The sequence below is a fragment of the Vicia villosa genome, linkage group LG7 (assembly GCF_029867415.1).
Source record: "Vicia villosa cultivar HV-30 ecotype Madison, WI linkage group LG7, Vvil1.0, whole genome shotgun sequence".
Classification (NCBI taxonomy): Eukaryota; Viridiplantae; Streptophyta; class Magnoliopsida; order Fabales; family Fabaceae; genus Vicia; species Vicia villosa.
Genome location: NC_081186.1, coordinates 85,094,107 through 85,113,442, shown reverse-complemented (window position 1 = coordinate 85,113,442; position 19,336 = coordinate 85,094,107). Strand labels below are relative to the sequence as shown.

Sequence of the window (19,336 nt, the reverse complement as noted above, 5' to 3'; positions counted from 1 at the left end):
TGAAGAGGACACCATTGTTAGGGTTAGAGCTCTCGATTTAGGGTTTTCCAATATAAGTAAAATCAGGAAAATTATGAAGCTCATCATGTTCAGGGATGTTGGACGAACACGTTGGTATGTTCGTGATAAATTTATGGTGCTCGTATGAGATTTTTGTTGTCGCAGGTGTATTGGCTACGAACGCGTTCATGGTTAAGTCGTAGCAAAAAAATCATAGAGTGGTTTGCAGGCTTTGTAAGGAAGACAAAGGTGTGGCACGCTGTTATTGGCCTGTTTGAATTTCGCGCCTGTTTTGAATCATTGAATTAGTTTTGTTATATTATTAATTGAACGCGTCATATGTACAAGAAGCGTGTCTGGCTCAGTTGGTAAGCGCGCTTGACTGTTCACCCAAGGGTCTAGGGTTCGATCCCTGGCCCTTGCATATTTTTTCAATAAATTTCTCTGCAGGTTCCCATGCGCGCAATCCCTATGAGACCATGATGCATCCTCATTCTCAGCCACAAGATTTCCATTCAAGATTAATCCAAGGACCCAGAACACGCCAGTCCACCGTGGACCATCAGAGGCTCAACACACTGAATTAAAGCTAAGATTTTCTAATTTTTTTTAATTTTTTATTGCATAATTCCCTTTTAGTTTATTTATTTATTTATTTATTTTATTTTGTTAATTACTTATTCTAATAAATTTTTTATATGATTACAAAAAATGTTTTATAATTATTTAATCGAAAATATACTTTTGCCGATTTAATTAATTAGGTTGAAAACCAATAATTAATTAACTTGGGGTTTTTTATTATATTAACCATGGTTAACTTGTGCCCTAATCAGGGTTGCGAGGTTTGTCTATAGATCCTCCATACACTAACCCTATTCTTTTTATCATTAATTTTCAGGGTTAACCAAGATCCTTCAGCCACGGGCCACACCAAATCAAAAAGCTAAGTTTCTAATTCTTTTGTTTAACATCATTTTATTTTTATTTTGCCTTTTGGATTAAAATAGGGTTTGTGTCAATAGTCAATGAATCTGTAATGCACTAACATTTCTCTTCTTTGTGCCTAATTTTCAGGGTTAACCGAATCGATGAAAGCTCGAACCTTGTGGTAACCCTAAACTTATCATCTATTTAATTATTTCTTTTTTTGTGGTTTGCCCACAAACCCTTTTGCCTTATTATGTAACTGCTCCGAGGTTGTAATAGTAATTAGGGTTTAATTTTGCTGCTTTATTTTCTGATTAATTGCGAGGTTAGTAATTTAGGGCGTGAAAACCTCGAATTGAATTTAGAATAATTAATTACAAGATAATTATCTGAATTGAATCACATGATTGTGCACCCACACACCTTTAAAGGTAACCCCTCTTGTTGCTTGTTGCCTGTTGCCTTGTTATTTGCTGCCTTGTTTATTACAGAATAGTCAAGTCCCTCGTATACGAGGATGCCTCAGCAAATGTTGCCCTCAGTTCATTCTCATCACTAAAGATCATAAGTCCCTTCGATGCTGCCTTCGGTTATATTATCTCGTCCCTCGAGGTTGCCTACAATGTGATATGATAGTCCCTTTCTATTGCTGAGGCGTCCTTATTGGTTGCCTAAAATGACTATTTTATCCTTCCCTTAGACTACCTGCCCTCTTTATGGCAGGGACAGTCTTATGGCGAACGATAACTTCGACGACCCTTCAACCTCCAAATAAAAGGACTTCCTACCCTCTTATGGTAAGGATAGCCCTAAAAGGCTAAAAGAACCTTTTTAATAGGGGTAATTACCTCCAAATTGCTTGCTCTGGTTTAAATTTATTTTTACCATTTTATCAAAAACCTTCAAAAAGGCTACGCTTATTTACAAGCTAAAGTCCTTATTCAAATTTTTTTCTTTATTCACTGCGAACATTTTCAAACATTTCAAAGTGAGCTAAGCAATTAAGAGCCCATGGAAAACCATGGATGCAAAGGGTGCCTTACACCTTCCCTTTGTATAAATTACCCCCCAAACTCAAAATTTCTTTTAAAGGTTTTTTCTGTTCTTTTAGCCTTTCTTTAAATTGGATAAAATAAAAGTCGGTGGCGACTCTTGTTTACCGCGACATTTCTAAAAAGTCAGTTCACCGTATTACACACCCTTACAAGTAATGGAAGATCTAAGGCGACTATTAAAATGAGTTTTTTTATCACCTATAGTTAAATATTTGATTTTTAAAATACGAAATTAAATACGAAATTCTCTTTATACGGTGAGTCATGTTGTCCACTCTCAGATATTATGTTGATTAAACAAAAAAATTGTATTTTTTTAAAAGCTTTTATATAAGCAAGAGTAACACAAATAACAATGAATTTTTACAAAATTAAAAATAAAAATTATTTAAATAATAAATTTTATAATTATCAATAATTTTTAAATTAAAATTATGAGAAATATAATTTTTGTTTATATCATATTTTAATTATTATATAAGATAAGGATTACAAGATATATTTAATTTAAAATTTATTAAAATAATAATTTATTTATGTATTCAAATTACTCTAGAGAAATAATTTATTTCTAATTAAAAAATAAAATAATGTTTAAAAAAAATCTAAAAAGTAATTAGTTTTAATAAAATTTTCGTTTTTATAGCCCTACTATATTTGAACATAGGACCTTTCAAATAAAAGGTCATTTACTTACTAACTGAACTAAGCAAGTATACATAATTTTTCGTTTTTAAATTTTAATTGTTAAAGGGATGTATGATGATGTTTAGGGTGGGGTTTTGATTATGTGTTGAATCCATGGAATTGTGTGTAGAATTTTAGGGTTTATGATGAAAATGCATGAATCTTTGATTGAGAATGTGTTGTAATTAATGTTTGAGGATAGATGATGATAGATTTCGTGATTATATGTGTTTAATTGTTGTTTAGGATGAGTTTTGGGTGATGGATGAGTGATTACGCAGGTCTTTCATTGCTGTGATTTTTTTGCATAATTGCACGTCCGCTAAGCGGATGCTGTTTGTTTTTGAAAGATAAAGATGGCTCGCTAAGCGGAGCCCAGTTTGCATTTCGCTAATGTTTTTTGCCGCTTGAAGCGGGGTTATTGAAATTGTATTTCCATAAGCGAGCTTGAAGGTCGCTAGGCGGACCTTGTTGTGAAAAACTTGTTCAAACTTTGACGTGATGTATCTTTTGATCTGTAACTCCTTTTTAAGTGCCGTTTGAACCTCCGTGAAGCTTTAATTGATGCCTTTCTAATGAATATGAAATGAAAACCTTTAGAAACCTTTTTGAATCTTTTCTCGAATTGTATTGTTGGATGTCGTATTTGGTGTTGTGAAGTGATGTATTGTGTATGATGATACAACATAGCGATGTGATTGTGAAGTGATGAATTATTATAAAAGTAATGATGTTTAGTCGATGTTTGTGATGTGTTGTAGATGTTGTGTTTGTGTGAATGTTTCATTCATTGAGTCACATCCATTGCATAAAAGAGACGTGGCCTTAATGGCAAAAGTGACGAGGCTTTAATGGCAAATAGCGACGTGTGCCCAATGGCAAATTTGAGACGTGGGAGTTTTACTCCAAATGATACCACATGCATTTGCATAAGTCAAGTCACATGTAAAGTGCATTTGAGTCTTATTTGATTTTGTTGTTATGACTTGATAAAGATATGTTTGTGTGATGTGAGGATTTGATAATGAGATGTTTGCCATGATGTGTTGGAATCTTACTTGTGAATTGCATATATTGTCATGGTTGATTGTTGACATTGTTGTCGTTTCATAAGTCGATTATGTGATGTGAATTGTTGTATTGAGTGTTGTGATGAGAAGTGGTATTTTTAATAATAATTTTTTAAAAAGGTCATATTTTATTATTTTTGTCTCGGGGCTCTGTATGTGTTGGGCGGTCACTGAAGATAATAATAAAATGGAGTTATATACATGCATTATACTAAAGTAGATATAATTTGATACGGTTCCGTTACATAATCAATAATCATAATTAGCTGGAAGATTGATGTTTGCGATGAATAACAGTGGATTTGGGTTTCCGATGCAGGGAGGAGGGGCTGACTTGCAAGTTTAGCACTACAATACTCAAGTTAGTATGTAAAGGGAAAGAGTGAATGAAGTTTGAATTTGAAATTGTGTACTTGAAATTGGCGCTTATTTTTTATATAATAAAATGGTTATAACAACCCGTAATTTGCTAGACGAGTGATGCGGGGAGCCATTGGATGCATCTAGCCTTTAGATCGCATGTTCTCTTCTACATGGTAACTCTTTTGCGTTGCGATCCCTCCTAATGAATTGTAACTCCCTCTGAGTGTTTGACTGAGGGTCATTATGGCCGCTTCAGAATAATCCCCCCCTAAGACCTCATGTTTAACAATGCAAGGGTTTATCATATTTTCATTGTCTGTTAACCATTCCTTTAGCTTCTCTAGAAATTTAAGAGAAAATGCTACCGTTTATTGGGAATTCCCTCCTTTAATGTGCCTCATTCTTTAGATTTCTTTTCAGATATACTCTCATAATGGCCTTAGGAAACCGAAACACTTGAGTGTTTTGCACGAGTGAGGTAAAACGTTGATAGAGTTTACTTCTTCTAGCAAGTCATCATATGATTCATGAGGAGTTATATATTTTCATATTTTCTTGAGTCGTCCTTTCTGCTTTGTTTTCTCCTGATTTCTATAACACATTTCTTTCTTGTGCTTTATGAAAGTTGTGTTATTCATGAGTAAAATATAAAAAGAAAATATTTTAAAAATAAAATGGATGAAAGCATATAAGTAAGGATATTACTGATATATGATGGTTTTATAATTTAGTAATTGAATTCTATATTAATTTTTTTAATCAATAAATACTTTATTGAATTCAAAAAACAATACAACGCAAGCGATCGAAACGATCCATCAAAGCAACAAAACAAATCCACTAACAACCACAACTCCCTAAGGCATCAATAATTTACGTATGTGGTGCCTAAGGTTGGCTTTGGTCCAACTTCTATTCACAATGCTATTTATGCTTGTATCTCCTATAGTATGACTATTAACTTTGGTACCAAAGTAAATGTTGTTCCTATAAACCCGAATTTCATACACTGCTACAGTAAAAGCACCTTTAAGTAGTGTATTTCTCCATCCTTTCTTGTGACAGTACATAATGATTCATTGCAGCTCCTCCTTCCAACCAAGGGGTTGATTCTTGATTTGAAGCCATTGAAAGACATGTTCCTAATTTCTTTTAGTGGTATGGCATTCAAACAACAAATACTATAGAGATTTAATACTCCTGCAGAAGCAACACGTAGTGTTACCTAACAGTCCAAATTGCACCAGTCTATCTTTGGTTGCTATGTTGCTATGATTCTGAAGAAACTTGTAGTGCTGGCAAAAGGGTAATTGATTCGAAACGAGCATCAATGAAAACTAAGACAGTTGAAATGGTACTTTGTGGGGGTGATTGGGTGAAAGAGAAGTATGAGATTAAGAAGGATTGTACTGCTTCTGTTGTTAGTAAATTTTGCTTTTGTATTTAAATTTATTATGTATATTGGTTAGTATGTTATCTTACTATATGTTTTTGATTTATAGCTTGAGGTACCACAAGATGAACCTTTGACATATCATTTTGGTGAAGATCCAAGTGTCGCTGCTTCGACAAATGCAAGTTGATGGATTTTATTCCCAATGCCAATGATGAGTTTGTTCTGAGGCATCATTTATATGTAATGCTATTTTGAAAACATAAGTTGTATAACTTATGTTTTGAGTTGGTGTTGTAATTTGACGGTGTCCCCAATCCCCATAAGTCCATTGGATGTAAATGTAATGTCTTTGTTGACATTTGACAATAGGATTTTGGTTGCCTATGATGACTTTGTTCTGAGGCATCATATGTAATACTACAATTTTGATGACTTTGTTTTGGTACTAATTATAAAACATAAGTTTTAAAACTTATGTTTTAACTCATATTTGGTGTAGTAGTACATATTTCAAATGAAGCAACTTAGGTATCAACAGGCCCGGCTTTCTACAGGTGCAACCTGTGCTATAGAACAGGACCCCAAAATTTAAGGGGCCCAATTTTATTTATTATTATTAAATAGGAAAATATATAAAGAAAAAGAAAAGTAAAGTGAGAGTGAGAGACGGAACACGAAGGCCAGGCCTGTATATTAACGCTATAAAACCATAGGCACATATTGATGGTGTTCACGTGATGTTTAACATTTTATTTATGCCTCTAATAAAATTTGTTACATTTTTCTTTACATCTTTCATAATATATAATGTGGATATTATATTAAAATAGTTAACTTTATACTCTTGAGTCAATGTTATTAATTTATATTTTTGTTTAATTTAATTTTTTTCTTCAAATTTTTAATTCTCAAGGTTTTATTACTAATTGTCAATGTTCTTTTATTACTAATTCCTTAATATTTTTATTAAATAAAATTGATTTTTTTTACTAATATAATAATTTAATATAGGAATATAATTTCACAACGGGTTGAATTTTTTAAGAAAATATTTAATATATTGACACTGATAGCAGTTGAAAATAATATTTTAGAAACAATAAAATATGAACAATGAATTTGTTTATTAAAATATTTAGAAAAAGACTATTTTTAAATAGTTAAAAAATTTAAGTTGTATGAAATAATATTATTAGTTTAAATAATATTTTGAGTTTTTATTCATTTATTTAATTAATATATAATTTTATTTTTAATGTGTTATTTTTAATTATTAAAATTTTGTTTTTTTAATTTAAGTTATTTTTAATATTAGAACAGGGCCTCCTGATTTATTGGGCCGGCTCTGGGTATCAATAACTTATGTTTTAAAATTTTTATCATTATGTTAAAATTCGTTTTGAAGAAATTGTGTTTATATATCAACAACTTGAAAACTACCGGGACTTTCTTTCTAAGTGTTATGGTATGATTTTTTTTAAACAGGAAAACTTTTTAAGTGTTCCGGTTTATATATTTTTTGGTGTATCGAAATTTTTTCTAAAATGCGAGGAAAAAATAAATTTTTTTAAAATATGTACTATTTATACGAGGGTATTTTAGTCTAAATTTTTTTCGTGTAGAGGTATAAGTATATTGTAGGGGTACAAAGTAAAATTTTTCATGAAGATTTCTCTAAATTTTCCTAACCTTATTACTGGTTAATTGGACTAGTCCATTAAAAAAAGCTTAATAACCAAAAAAGCCCAATAAGTTGAACCAATGCACGTTATGGAAAACGAGAATCACCATTCTGTTTTTCTATATCTTTTTGTTCTTTCAGTTTGGTGGTGAATACTTTCTATCTGCATAACAATTTCCATCTCTAGAAACACAAATCAATTTTGCATAAAAATACAGAAAATTGAATTGATCGGTTCCATTTTGTTGAAACATGGGAGATCAAATGGCGAAAGCAGAGGATTTTGAGAATAAGGCAGAAAAAAAGCTGAGCAGTTGGGGCATGTTTGGTTCCAAATTTGAGGATGCTGCTGATCTATTTGATAAATCTGCCAATTCCTATAAGCTCTCCAAATCATGTAAAATCTCCGGTTATTCTTTGATTGATGATCAATTACATGTTATTGACATTAATTAATTGTAAATTGTGATGCAATTGCCAACCTTTTTATGTTGTTGTACGAGGTTGTCCCTTGTCACCAATGCTTGTGTTGCACGTTTTTGTCACCAATGTTTGTGTTGCACGTTTTATGTGTTATTGAGTTGTGAATTTGTTACTTTGAATTATTATATCAATTCATATTCATGCAAGCTCTTGGATAAAATTGCAATATTTATTTATTTTATTTATTATAATGATATGTGTAGTACTGACACTTCAGATTAAAGACATGTTTGGAGTCAGACACAAATGTTAATGTCTGACACCAGGATATCTAGTTAAATACAATGACTTTTATTTTCAAACTAGCTTTGTAGTTGTTAATAATGATTTAGGGTTAGCAAAATCAGGCTGAAATTGTTGTTAGTCTTGGTGTTGATCACATTTCAGGGGACAAAGCAGGATCCACTTACATTAAGTTGGCAAATTGCCATTTGAAGGTGACACAATTTACCTTTCTTTGGAGTTATTAAGTACTTTGTTTCTCATTCTGTTTTAATCCTGAAATGATCTTTGTTACCTTGTGATTGTAGTTGGAAAGCAAGCATGAAGCTGCCTCGGCTTATGTTGATGCTGCACATTGCTACAAAAAAGTTAATATGAATGGTAATGTATATGAGTGTGTGGTTATATACACTAGGATTGTCCTAAAACTTAAGTGCTATATGCATACCTATAGTTGAGATCTCTGTAACTCGGTCACCTCTAAAAGATTGTGTGTGCGTGTTAGTCAGACACTTGACACGACATCGACACCTGTCATTACGTTCAATTTATTTATTTTTTCAAATTATTAACGGTGTCAACGTGTCAGTGTCTACGTCTATGTCTATGTATGTCCTTCATAAATTGAGATCTGTGGAATTAATTATATAGCCCAAATCCTTTGTTAGCATGGTATCACTTGCATTATGATTAAGAAAATGACACTTTCGATGTTAATCTTCATCTATTCTCTTTTAATGCAGATGCTGTATCTTGTTTAGACAATGCTGTAAATATTTTCTGTGACATTGGAAGAATTTCTATGGCGGCTAGATATTTGAAGGTGTATATGATATATCATTACTACTTCAGTATTTTTCTGTGATAAGCTAAATTTTATTTCTTACAATGCACATTCAATTCTTCTTCTTCTTTTCTATCCTTTTTATATGAACTGCCATAAAAATGTCATAATTGGCTTTTGCTTTTGTTTACACAGGAAATAGCTGAACTATGTGAGTCCGAACAAAATATTGAGAAGGCCCTGGTTTACTATGAAAAATCAGCTGACTTTTATGAAAGCGAGGAAGTGACAACATCTGCAAACCAGTGCAAGCAAAAAGTTGCTCAATTTTCTGCTCAGCTAGAACAGTATGATTTTAAGAACTTTATCATATCGTTCTCTTTATGCTAGGTATATTGAGTGTTAATAACCGTTTCGTTTATTATGTTATTCTCTAGATATCAGAAATCGATTGAAATTTATGAAGCAATAGCTCGCCAGTCTCTCAACAATAACTTGTTGAAGTATGGAGTTAAAGGACATCTTCTTAATGCTGGGATATGTGAACTTTGTAAAGGTGACGTTGTTGCTATTTCCAAGGCTTTAGAACGATATCAGGTCAAATATCTTTTCAGAATTTACTTTTACAGTGTAGGAATATCATCAATTATTTAATCATTTAGACGTGTATTTCCTTTTTTTTTTGCAGGAATTGGATCCAACGTTTTCAGGAACACGTGAATATAAACTCTTGGCGGTACGATGCTTGTTGAATTTCATTATTAAATTTGATCACGTAGTAAAATATGCATTAGAAGGCACATATTTTATTTCAATAACTGCCTTCTCTATTACGGCCAGGATCGCTAACTTTTTTTTTCTTTTCATAAACAAATTGGCAGGATGTTGCTGCTGCGATTGATGAAGAAGACGTTGCAAAGTTTACCGAAGCTGTCAAAGAGTTTGATAGCATGACTCCTTTGGTAAGCTCTAAATTACAAAGAAAAAAAAACACGACTGTTTCTATACGTGTATAAATTCTTATACTAGAATGAACATTTTGTGCAGGATTCTTGGAAAACAACACTTTTTCTGAGGGTGAAGGAAAAACTGAAAGCCAAAGAACTTGAGGAGGATGATCTTACTTGAACTGTGTCTTAGTTTTTGTGTTGGTTGGACTTCATGTTTGATTATATTTGTTTTGCATTATAACTGTCTATGCAGTTGTTCATCTTACATATTACTGATACCGTGAAAAGTTAACTTTCCAAACATATGGTGAATTCTTGAGATGAGTTATGTTTGTGAGGTTGCAAATCTGTTAATATCCAGTATTGATGGATCATAGAATGTTTCATGTTCTTATTTGCATTCACATAGGTTTCATGCTCTAATCGGTTATATAGTTTTCATGCTATGGTGGAATCCTTAAGAGGGTATCCTTGTGCCGATGTACGACTCCCTACATACGTGGTATTATGTTGGAACTATCCGAGTATCCTCACACCTACGGGTGATTCTCTACGGGATATTATGCTGAAACCCTCCCGTTTATCCTCTCGCCTACGTGCAACTCCCTATGGAGTATTTGAATCAAATTCATCGGGACTGATTGCCAACGAAGTTAGATCGCCCAAAAAGGGGAAGCCAGTGGAATGGCGTGTTCGCCCTTATCGGAGCACTATTAAACAAAGACGCCAGTCAATATTGACTAAATAAAAACGAGTTTTTCAAGCAAAAATACATGAAACAAAAGGAAATACATAAAGTCCAAATTGTCAGGGGCGACCTCGGATGAATCGTTTTGCTGGACCCCCCATACATTGCCTCCAGTGGTCGCCACTGATTTCAAATTCATAATGGAATCCTCCTCACTTAAAGGATGCGTCGGGGCCTTAATATCTGCATCTTCGGGTTTTCCCACCCCTTTGTTGCCATATTTTGGATTAACTTCTACCAATTGGCCATCAATGATAATTTTTAAATAACCAAGCTTCCCAAGGTTGAGATTGAAACAAACTTGCCCTTTCGTTTTGTTAAAAAACTTCACCCATACTTGCCTGGAGCTTGGGGACCTTGTAATACCAAGACTTCTATTAAAACTCTTCGCTCCTACATGCCTCATGTATGGGGGACCGTGTAATGTTGAAACTTCTATTAAAACACTTCACCCCCATACACCTTGTATTTGGGGGAGTGTGTTCCGATATATCTCTAATAACATCCCAGAACCTTGGAGAATTTGCAAAGAAGGGAGGACGAGCTCTAACCAATCTCGATCGTGATCTTCTGAGCTCTCCACTACAAAAGAAAGGGTGTCTCCTTCTGACCTTAAGACCGGTTTAGTACTCTGCTGCCAATATGTTGTTGCCCATTCCTTTCCTTAACGATCCATAAGTCAACAATTCAGATATTCATCTACCAAACTTGGCTACCTTTCGTCAAACTAGGCGGCCTTGACATTTTTGATAGCACAAACTATACTAACCCTAAAAGGAGAGACACATAACAGGAAATCATAGAATATGATCATATAATAAGATATACATTAAAATAAAACAAGCATGAGTCATATAATAAGTTGAATACAAAGTTAAGTCATCATACACAAAACAGGAAATACTAAAATATGGTCTTTTCTACTTTAAGGCATTTAGCATATGTGGTTGGATGTGAATTGGCTCAAGTCATATAATCTGTTAACTACAAAGCTAAGACAGTTAACACAAAATAAGCATCATGCTTCCATCAAAAATAATGAAATGTGGCTATTTCAGTTTAAGGCAGTTAGAGAAGTAGAAAACTTATCTCTGATAGCACAAACTGTACTGACCAAAAAAAAGGAGACATACATAAATAAAATTCAAAGTGTTTCAAAAGTTGAAAACTTTTCTTTTTCAAAATCACCAATTTCTACTAGGTTGAAATCGCCTATTTTCACAATGCAACGCAAACAAGAACAAGAAGAAAAAAAAGTCAGACATACCAGAAACCACAAATTGTGAAGTAGCCAAGACATTGACATAAGACAATATAAAATAGACAACGTATCTAATTCTGGAAAATGATGTCATGTCAAATTATTTAATTCAAAGTAGCTCAACTATGCAAACCGGTCAATGAAGTCATTGCATTATATATTATAGTCAATAATGCATTACACCTAATGCCAGATTCAACCGTAAATATGTAAAGTAAACCATCGACGGCGCAAATAATCATGTCATTTCTTAATTAAACTTTAACACTTAATTATGCAGATTTTTACTTAAAAAACACTGCTCCCGAAACAACTAAACATATGTCACAAAATTATTGGACACAAAAAAACACGTAGCACAAAACGTTAATTAAGACTTGTCTGTTTCATCTACCATGACACATTTATTCTAGATGAGTTTGAATTTTCAATGTTTTTCCTTTTAATAAAGTTTCTAATAAACAAAGATATTTTATTTTCCACTCTTCAAATATCAATTTATCTTTATTTATCTTATTTTCCTTTTCTTTTTTCTGGGAATTCGCATTTAGCAACCTTTTTGAACATATTCCAAAGCAATTCGTGTTTCCTTTCATTATATTCTGTTTTTCATTTGTAGAAAGTTTGAAACAGTTCATATACCGTTTCTTGATTTTGTGTTTTTGTTCAGAATATAACTCTTACTTGGATTCAACGCTTTCTTCTTGTTTTCTCAGTTTTCAGGTACTTTTCTATTCACTTTTTTTTTTTTTTTTTGCTTTTTTATCAGCATGTTTGATTACTAGGGTTTGGTCAGAATCTTTTTTTTTTTTGGGTGCAAATTTGAGTTTTCAAGAGTTTCTGTTTCATGAATTGAATCTGTATAGATATATGATATGAAATTTGTTTTGGATTTGAATACTTAGCATTGTTTGTTATGTTTTTGTTTTCTTGCAGTGTTTGTTCTGTACTTTTAAGGTTGATTTGTGAGAAATTGATTTTGATTAAGGAAGATCTGAGTTGATATCATAATGGTTTCTGTTGATAATGGTAAAGAAGAAATTGAGGAGTGTAATAATAATAATGGGAGTATGAGTAAAGTAGAAGAGTTTACTTCCATAGATATTTCGAGTTCTCGAAGAACGTTGGTGACCGGTGAAAATCCAGAGAGAAAGTTCCCGGGTAAGTTGAGTGGTATTCCTAATAGGATGAACTTCTTGAAATTTGGTTCTGCTTCTACTAAATTCAAGCGGCTTGCTACTATGATGGACCAGGCGTCGCAGTCTGTACCTTCTCCAAGTTCGCATAGTTTAAGAGAACGATTCAGCGGCATATTTGCTAAGAAACTTGATTGGAATTCGATTAAGAAGATGTCGATGGAATGGATTAGAAACCCGATGAACATGGCACTTTTTGCGTGGATCTTATGTGTTGCTGTTTCGGGGGCTATCCTGTTCCTTGTCATGACTGGTATGTTGAATGCTGTACTACCGAAGAAATCTGCGAGGAATGCATGGTTTGAAGTGAACAATCAGATACTCAATGCGTTGTTTACACTGATGTGTTTGTATCAGCATCCAAAGAGATTCTACCACCTTGTACTATTGTGCAGATGGAATCCGAAAGATATCGCCAAACTTAGAAAGGAGTATTGCAAGAATGGAACTTATAAGCCTCATGAATGGATGCACATAATGGTAGTGGTAATTCTCGGTCATGTGAACTGTTTCGCTCAATATGCACTTTGCGGTCTAAACTTAGGGTATAAAAGATCTGAGCGTCCAGCCATCGGTGTTGGAATATGTATATCTTTTGCGATCGGTGCACCTGCAATTGCTGGTTTATATACCATTCTTAGTCCGTTAGGTAAAGATTATGAATCTGGATCGGACGAAGAATCACAGGTTCAGATTACTGCTGGTCAAAAGCAAGAGCAGATGAGAGTGACATCATTGGAGAGGAAATATTCATTTGCGACAAAAGATAAACGAAGGACTGTTGAAAGTAGACCAAAGTGGAGTGGAGGGATACTTGACATTTGGGACGATATCTCTCAAGCGTATCTATCTCTTTTCTGTACTTTTTGCGTCTTCGGTTGGAATATGGAGAGACTTGGCTTTGGAAACATGTACGTTCACATTGCTACTTTTATGCTGTTCTGTATGGCACCCTTTTGGATTTTCATCTTGGCTGCTGTTAATATTGAGGATGATACCGTTAGGCAGGCACTAGTAGGTGCTGGGATCGTTCTATGTTTTTTCGGTTTACTCTACGGTGGCTTTTGGAGGATTCAAATGAGAAAGAGATACAATTTGCCTACTTATGAGTTCTGTTTCGGCAAGCCCGCGATTTCTGATTGCGCACTTTGGCTATGCTGTTGTTGGTGCACTCTTGCTCAAGAAGTGCGAACAGGGGATGCATATCATATTGTAGACGATAAATTCTTCAGCAAAGAAATTAGCGCCGTTGACCAACCGTCAGTTTCACCTTTACGCCGCGAAGGTGTGGCTTCGACCAAATCGGGTACGAGTTCCCCTCTCGGTGTCAACTCGTCTCCTTCTACATTCAAGCCGTCAAGTCCTCTAAGTTCTAGCAGTTTCTTTACGGAACATCGTAGCCCAGATGGCTCACTACCTACTTTAAAAGAAGAGCTTTCTGAAAAAGATAAAGATGTAACAATGACTCCACCAACTCCGCCGTTGATACAAAGAGAATCTGCTTAGTCCCTGAAGATAAAGACTCTGAATCCTTTCAACCTGCTCATAGTTTTTCTATATCGACCAACAACAGTGTATTTCAGGAGGCACAATTTAGCTGTTGATTATCAGCAGCATCATGTAATTGATTTAGTTGATGTCTGTCAGATCAAAGTACTTTCATTCTTGTTTGAGGCTTTGTTTTACATCCATTGATATGATTGTGGAGAGCATTGTACAGTTCATTCTTAACTGTGTTCCTTTTTGTTAAAGTAAAATTTATGGCTGGATATGAAACCAGGTTTTGTTTCCAAGAAACAAGGTGCATAGTTTGCAATACTGATACATGCATGAATTTCATTTTTCTGATACATATTCAATTCCAACAAGCAGCATCCCCTGGTTTATGACAAGTTATTAATTCATTTTATAATTACATAATTTACAGAGAGAGTTTCGTGATGTTGCTCAAATCTTTCTCAATGATTACGACTGGATTCAAGTTTCTGATTAATAATTAATGGAACTTAAGTTCAAAACAAGTTTAACAAGTTTTAGTTTAGAGGTTAAAATTGAATAACGTATCATATTGTAAGTTCATTGTTTATGTATTTTGGGCAGTGTTGTTAAATATCAGGTTTTGAGCTGGTATACCGGTATTTTATATCAGAAATTTTGGCTATCGGTAGTGCATTTCGACTCCACTACACTTAAAATAACGACGATTTTCTTATAAACTGGTATAAAGGCTATGTATTGATATCGGAATTGGTTAATGGCTGTGTATTGATATCGGAATTGGTTAACATTGTAGGTTCTTTTAGCGGTGGAGCAATATTATTTTTTTAATAAAAAGTGGTGGCCTCATTGAAAAACATTAAAAACATACAATGTGAAGTGGTGAAGCGCAAACCTTAGTATTGTTGACACTTCATGTAAAACAAAGAAGAATAGTTATGTAGAGACATCAGATGTAGAGACGCAGGTTCAAACTTGCGACATCTTGCTTATTTCACTTTTTGAAGGTGAATAAGCGAGATGTCGCAGGTTTGAACCTACGTCTCTACATCTGATGTCTCTGCACAACTATCAACTGAACTGACTTAATGAGATTAATATTATTAAGTTAGACTTACTATTACCAATTATTAGTTGTTTTGAAGTTTGAACTACTTAACTTTTAAGTTATTTTTAATTTCTGTTTTTAGCATTCTACAATAATGTTTAGTTGTTAGAACTTGCGATTTTCAGTTTAATGTCAGTTAATTTTTTTTACCAATAATGTATACCGCTTTGTGCCTTTCGCTATTTGCCCACTACCATGTCCGATATTTCTCATATCAATTTTTTGGTGAATCATCATATATAATTCAAGCAAGATGAGTAATTTGGAATACTTTGAAAGGAGTTTTATGGAATACTTGAATTTATCACACAGAAGACTCAAATTCAAAGGAATATTTATTGCATAACCATAAAACTCTGCCTCTGGCTTGCAGCTAGCAAATACAGTTTTGTTTTGTGCTCGACTTCCGAAATTGTTGATACAATTTTGTATCTTTAACTTCAATATTTTAGACTTACAGAAGACAATTTTGTAATCCTTTATTGAGTTTTGCACATGACTAAAAAAAACAGTTGACTTATACAAACTGTACTCATCATTAGAAGCCAACACCTTCACACACCCTATGAATTTTTTGTATACTTCCCTTCTACAAAACATTAATTTCAAATACTGTTATGTATAGTTAAACATATTAAAGAATAAAGATTTACAAAGCATTCGCATTTTCTTTCAACTAGGCATTATTTAGTTCAACATTATTTCAGTTTGGGCTCATCAATGCTGCAACTACTTCAACACCGTCTTTGCTGGTGTGATCTTATGCGATGTTAATTACCGCCTCGTTTGTTCTTCCTCCATTCCCATGGCTCCTCAGGATTTCTTGAAGCCCATAACCCAACGCGCTTTGATCTGGCTTCTTTCTCCCACTAGTGAAAACACCATAAGAAAGTTAGGATATATAGCTTTAAAAAATGAAGAAAACTCGGTGCACATTTGAAAATTTGTACAAGATATCCAATATAATCCGTTTAGTATTTTTTTTGTTAGTATTGTTGAACATAGGATATAAATTATCATATTTTTCACTGCAAAACCGAACACACACTACATATGTTTTATATGTTTTAAAGTGTCTAACGTATTTCAAGACACATCATTAGCGCTTACCGTTTCTAGTTCCGGCCGTTTGTCGTAGGCTGTATAGTGCCATGCTAAGCCTTTCTTTAGCATAAATTCCTAATCATAAAAGAAAATCAAGATAAGAAAACTTTGACAGTGATAAGATGCAAAGAGTTAAAATGTAAGAAATGAATACCTGTACAAAAATGTTATTGCAATAGATGTCACCTACGCAACGTTGATACCGATCTTCTCCATAAACAAGAACCCTCAAAGACTTCCCTTGAAGAATCTTTGTCAGTTCGATTTTTGCTTCTTTTCCGTATGGCATTGCGCTTTCTGGCGCATCGATTCCCCTGTTCAATTTCTAGAGTTTGTCAATACTATACACGCAAACTGTATGCAGAATCGATCAATACTAGTGTGTTTGTTTGATAATTACCTTAGTCGAATCCGATACTTTTTAGCTAGGATTTCATCATTTTCAAATGGAATCATCCTAAACAAGAAAACAATTAAGTAAAATAATGTAGAATTTGAACTCAAAAACAAAGACATTGAGAATTAGGAAGAACTATAAACCAACCGGTATCCCGCATCGATAATCTGTTTGTGAAATGCATCCGCCTCTTCGTAGTTCCTTCTAGAACGAGCTTCTGATCGATGCAAGGCTGCTTCATGAACATTGCGAGGGAGAATTGATGATTCTCTAGGGTCTGCTGTGCTAACATAAACTGTTACGGTATCACCATCTGCCACTGCTTTTGCATCAACCTAGTCCAATTGTGAAAACCATGAATCATGACAACTAGTCAACTACCACATGTTCATCAAAACTATATCTATGCTTATAATGTAACAAGATTGAATCATCTTTTTACGACTTTGTAAATCTTAAAAACCAAAATAGACCGAACTCGAGATAGTTTTAGAGTTTAACTCTTACCGGCAAGGTGTGCATTTCATATTTGACTCCATGAGGCAAAGATGTAGGAGGTTGAGCAGTTACTTCAACTAGGGTATGTGGTAGTGGAAGACCATAGAAAGTCAACAAACCCTAGAAACCAAGCAAAATAAAATTGATATGTAGTGAGTTATATATTTCTATTATATCATCACAAATGTGGCGGATTTGTTGCAGTCAACAATTCCACGCATTCACACAGTCAGCAATTCCATCGGATTTCAATGCAAATTTGAAATCTGGACCATCTGACTGTGTGAATGCGCGGATCAACAAACCCGAATCAACACCATCATCATCGAAACTGATAAACAAATCAATTAAGTAGAATTGAAGTTTGGAAGTACATGAAAACCTCAACATCTGCTTTCTTGTGGCCTTTCAAGGTAAGAATAACAAGTCTAGCTGCTTCTTCCGGTGTTCTAGGTGGAGGTTTCGCATCTTTCCAAGCATCCACTAACTTTCTAAACCTAATTCAGAAACAGTATACAAATTCATAATCTCTTTTCACAGTAATCAATTTAAATATCATATGAATAACATGATGAATATACTATATACATACCAATTAGCTTGAGCTTTTTTCGAAGACACAACATGTTTGCTCAGTCCTTCCGGAACCTAAAAAAAAAAAAAAACATAATTGAGCAAATTTAAGGTGAAATTGAACATAATTGAGGATGTTTTTTGAGGAACATGATAGGTACCTGGGAGGTGTTTTCGAAGTGAAAGAGATCATGGGCGAGAGCTGAAAGACCAACGGTGGAAGAAGAAACACCGTGTGGTCCAAGTGATTGTGGATCATCAGAAGTTGTTGGTTTGCAACAATGACCGTAGAGGAATCTGAGAGCGTTTCCCATTGTTTTGATTTTGAGAGAATAATTGAAACTTTGAAGATAGGAAAGAGAAAGAGAAAGAGAGAGAGAATCGAGATGGAGAAAATCTAGGAGTGACAACTAATGTTGTGTTGGGAATTGGATCTGATACCTCAATAGAAGGAAAAAATAGATGACACGTGGTGAGTTTTTATTGGGTGTTATGGTTTTTTTAGGGTAGGTTTGAAAATGTGACATGTCTTTGTCAAAGGTTTGACGTAGATAAATGGGGATGTGTACTTTGCGTGTAACGGCACTGAATTTAATGTAGGTTTGTGTTATGTCGACGAGGAATGGAACGTTGCTATTGGGTGTAGTAAAAAAGATATTTTGTGATGCGATATTGTATAAGACAAGTCTTCAAAACATGCAAGTTAGAAGAGTTAAACGTGGGATTGAAGTTTGCTAGTTAGTCCTTTGATTTGTTACCCTCTTGTAGTATGGGTCATTTGAACCTATTATCAATCCATATTTTTAAGGTAAAAAATGCACCAATTTTACAATAGGTTAATTGATTATGACAACCAATTAGTGTCTAGAATATTTTCCCAAATTCACAATGCTAATTGTTTCGGCTTAGAATCAAAATTATACTTTAATTATGATGTTGTATTCTCGGTACGGTGTTGTAAGTCTTCGATACAGTGAAACACGAGGGTGAAATTATAAAGTTAATATTTTAAAGCCTTAATCAGTTAATGAGTACAAAAAAGGTAGAGTGAAATATGAAAATTGTGTGTACCATATAGGGGGTGGTATTTGTCACATGTATCACTTGTGTCAGAATAGTATGGATAATTGAATGCAAATGGATTATTAAATGTTAAGTTATTAAATGTTAAGTTATTAAATGCTACGGTTGCTTTTCAATTTTTTATTATATTAAATGTTAAGTTATTGTATATTGTGTGATTAGTGGGACCCAATTTAAAGTTTTAGATGAATATTATGGATATTTACAAATTTTAATTAGGTGGTTTAAATAATTGAGAAGTGAGAAATAA

General features: G+C 33.7%; 3 protein-coding genes across 3 annotated transcripts; 2 read left to right on the top strand and 1 right to left on the bottom strand.

Annotated features, from left to right (window-relative positions):
- Nucleotides 1-7,279: 7,279 nt before the first annotated feature.
- LOC131621047 (alpha-soluble NSF attachment protein 2-like) lies at nt 7,280-9,924 on the top strand. The gene is made up of 9 exons (XM_058892254.1): nt 7,280-7,579; nt 8,053-8,102; nt 8,196-8,268; nt 8,631-8,710; nt 8,867-9,018; nt 9,109-9,268; nt 9,360-9,407; nt 9,553-9,633; nt 9,719-9,924. The coding sequence occupies exons 1-9, from the start codon at nt 7,435-7,437 to the stop codon at nt 9,797-9,799; spliced, it is 870 nt and encodes a 289-aa protein (XP_058748237.1). The 5' UTR covers nt 7,280-7,434; the 3' UTR covers nt 9,800-9,924.
- Nucleotides 9,925-12,145: 2,221 nt separating this feature from the next.
- Nucleotides 12,146-14,793, top strand: LOC131621046 (uncharacterized). Its single transcript, XM_058892253.1, has 2 exons — nt 12,146-12,353; nt 12,567-14,793. Exon 2 carries the CDS (start codon nt 12,641-12,643, stop codon nt 14,330-14,332), a length of 1,692 nt encoding a protein of 563 aa, XP_058748236.1. The 5' UTR covers nt 12,146-12,353; nt 12,567-12,640; the 3' UTR covers nt 14,333-14,793.
- Nucleotides 14,794-15,692: 899 nt separating this feature from the next.
- LOC131617657 (staphylococcal-like nuclease CAN2) lies at nt 15,693-18,430 on the bottom strand. Its single transcript, XM_058888915.1, has 9 exons — nt 18,165-18,430; nt 18,023-18,078; nt 17,813-17,927; nt 17,440-17,550; nt 17,080-17,267; nt 16,936-16,992; nt 16,690-16,849; nt 16,542-16,610; nt 15,693-16,300 (listed from the first exon to the last, which is right to left on the bottom strand). Exons 1-9 carry the CDS (start codon nt 18,315-18,317, stop codon nt 16,202-16,204), a joined length of 1,008 nt encoding a protein of 335 aa, XP_058744898.1. The 5' UTR covers nt 18,318-18,430; the 3' UTR covers nt 15,693-16,201.
- Nucleotides 18,431-19,336: the final 906 nt, after the last annotated feature.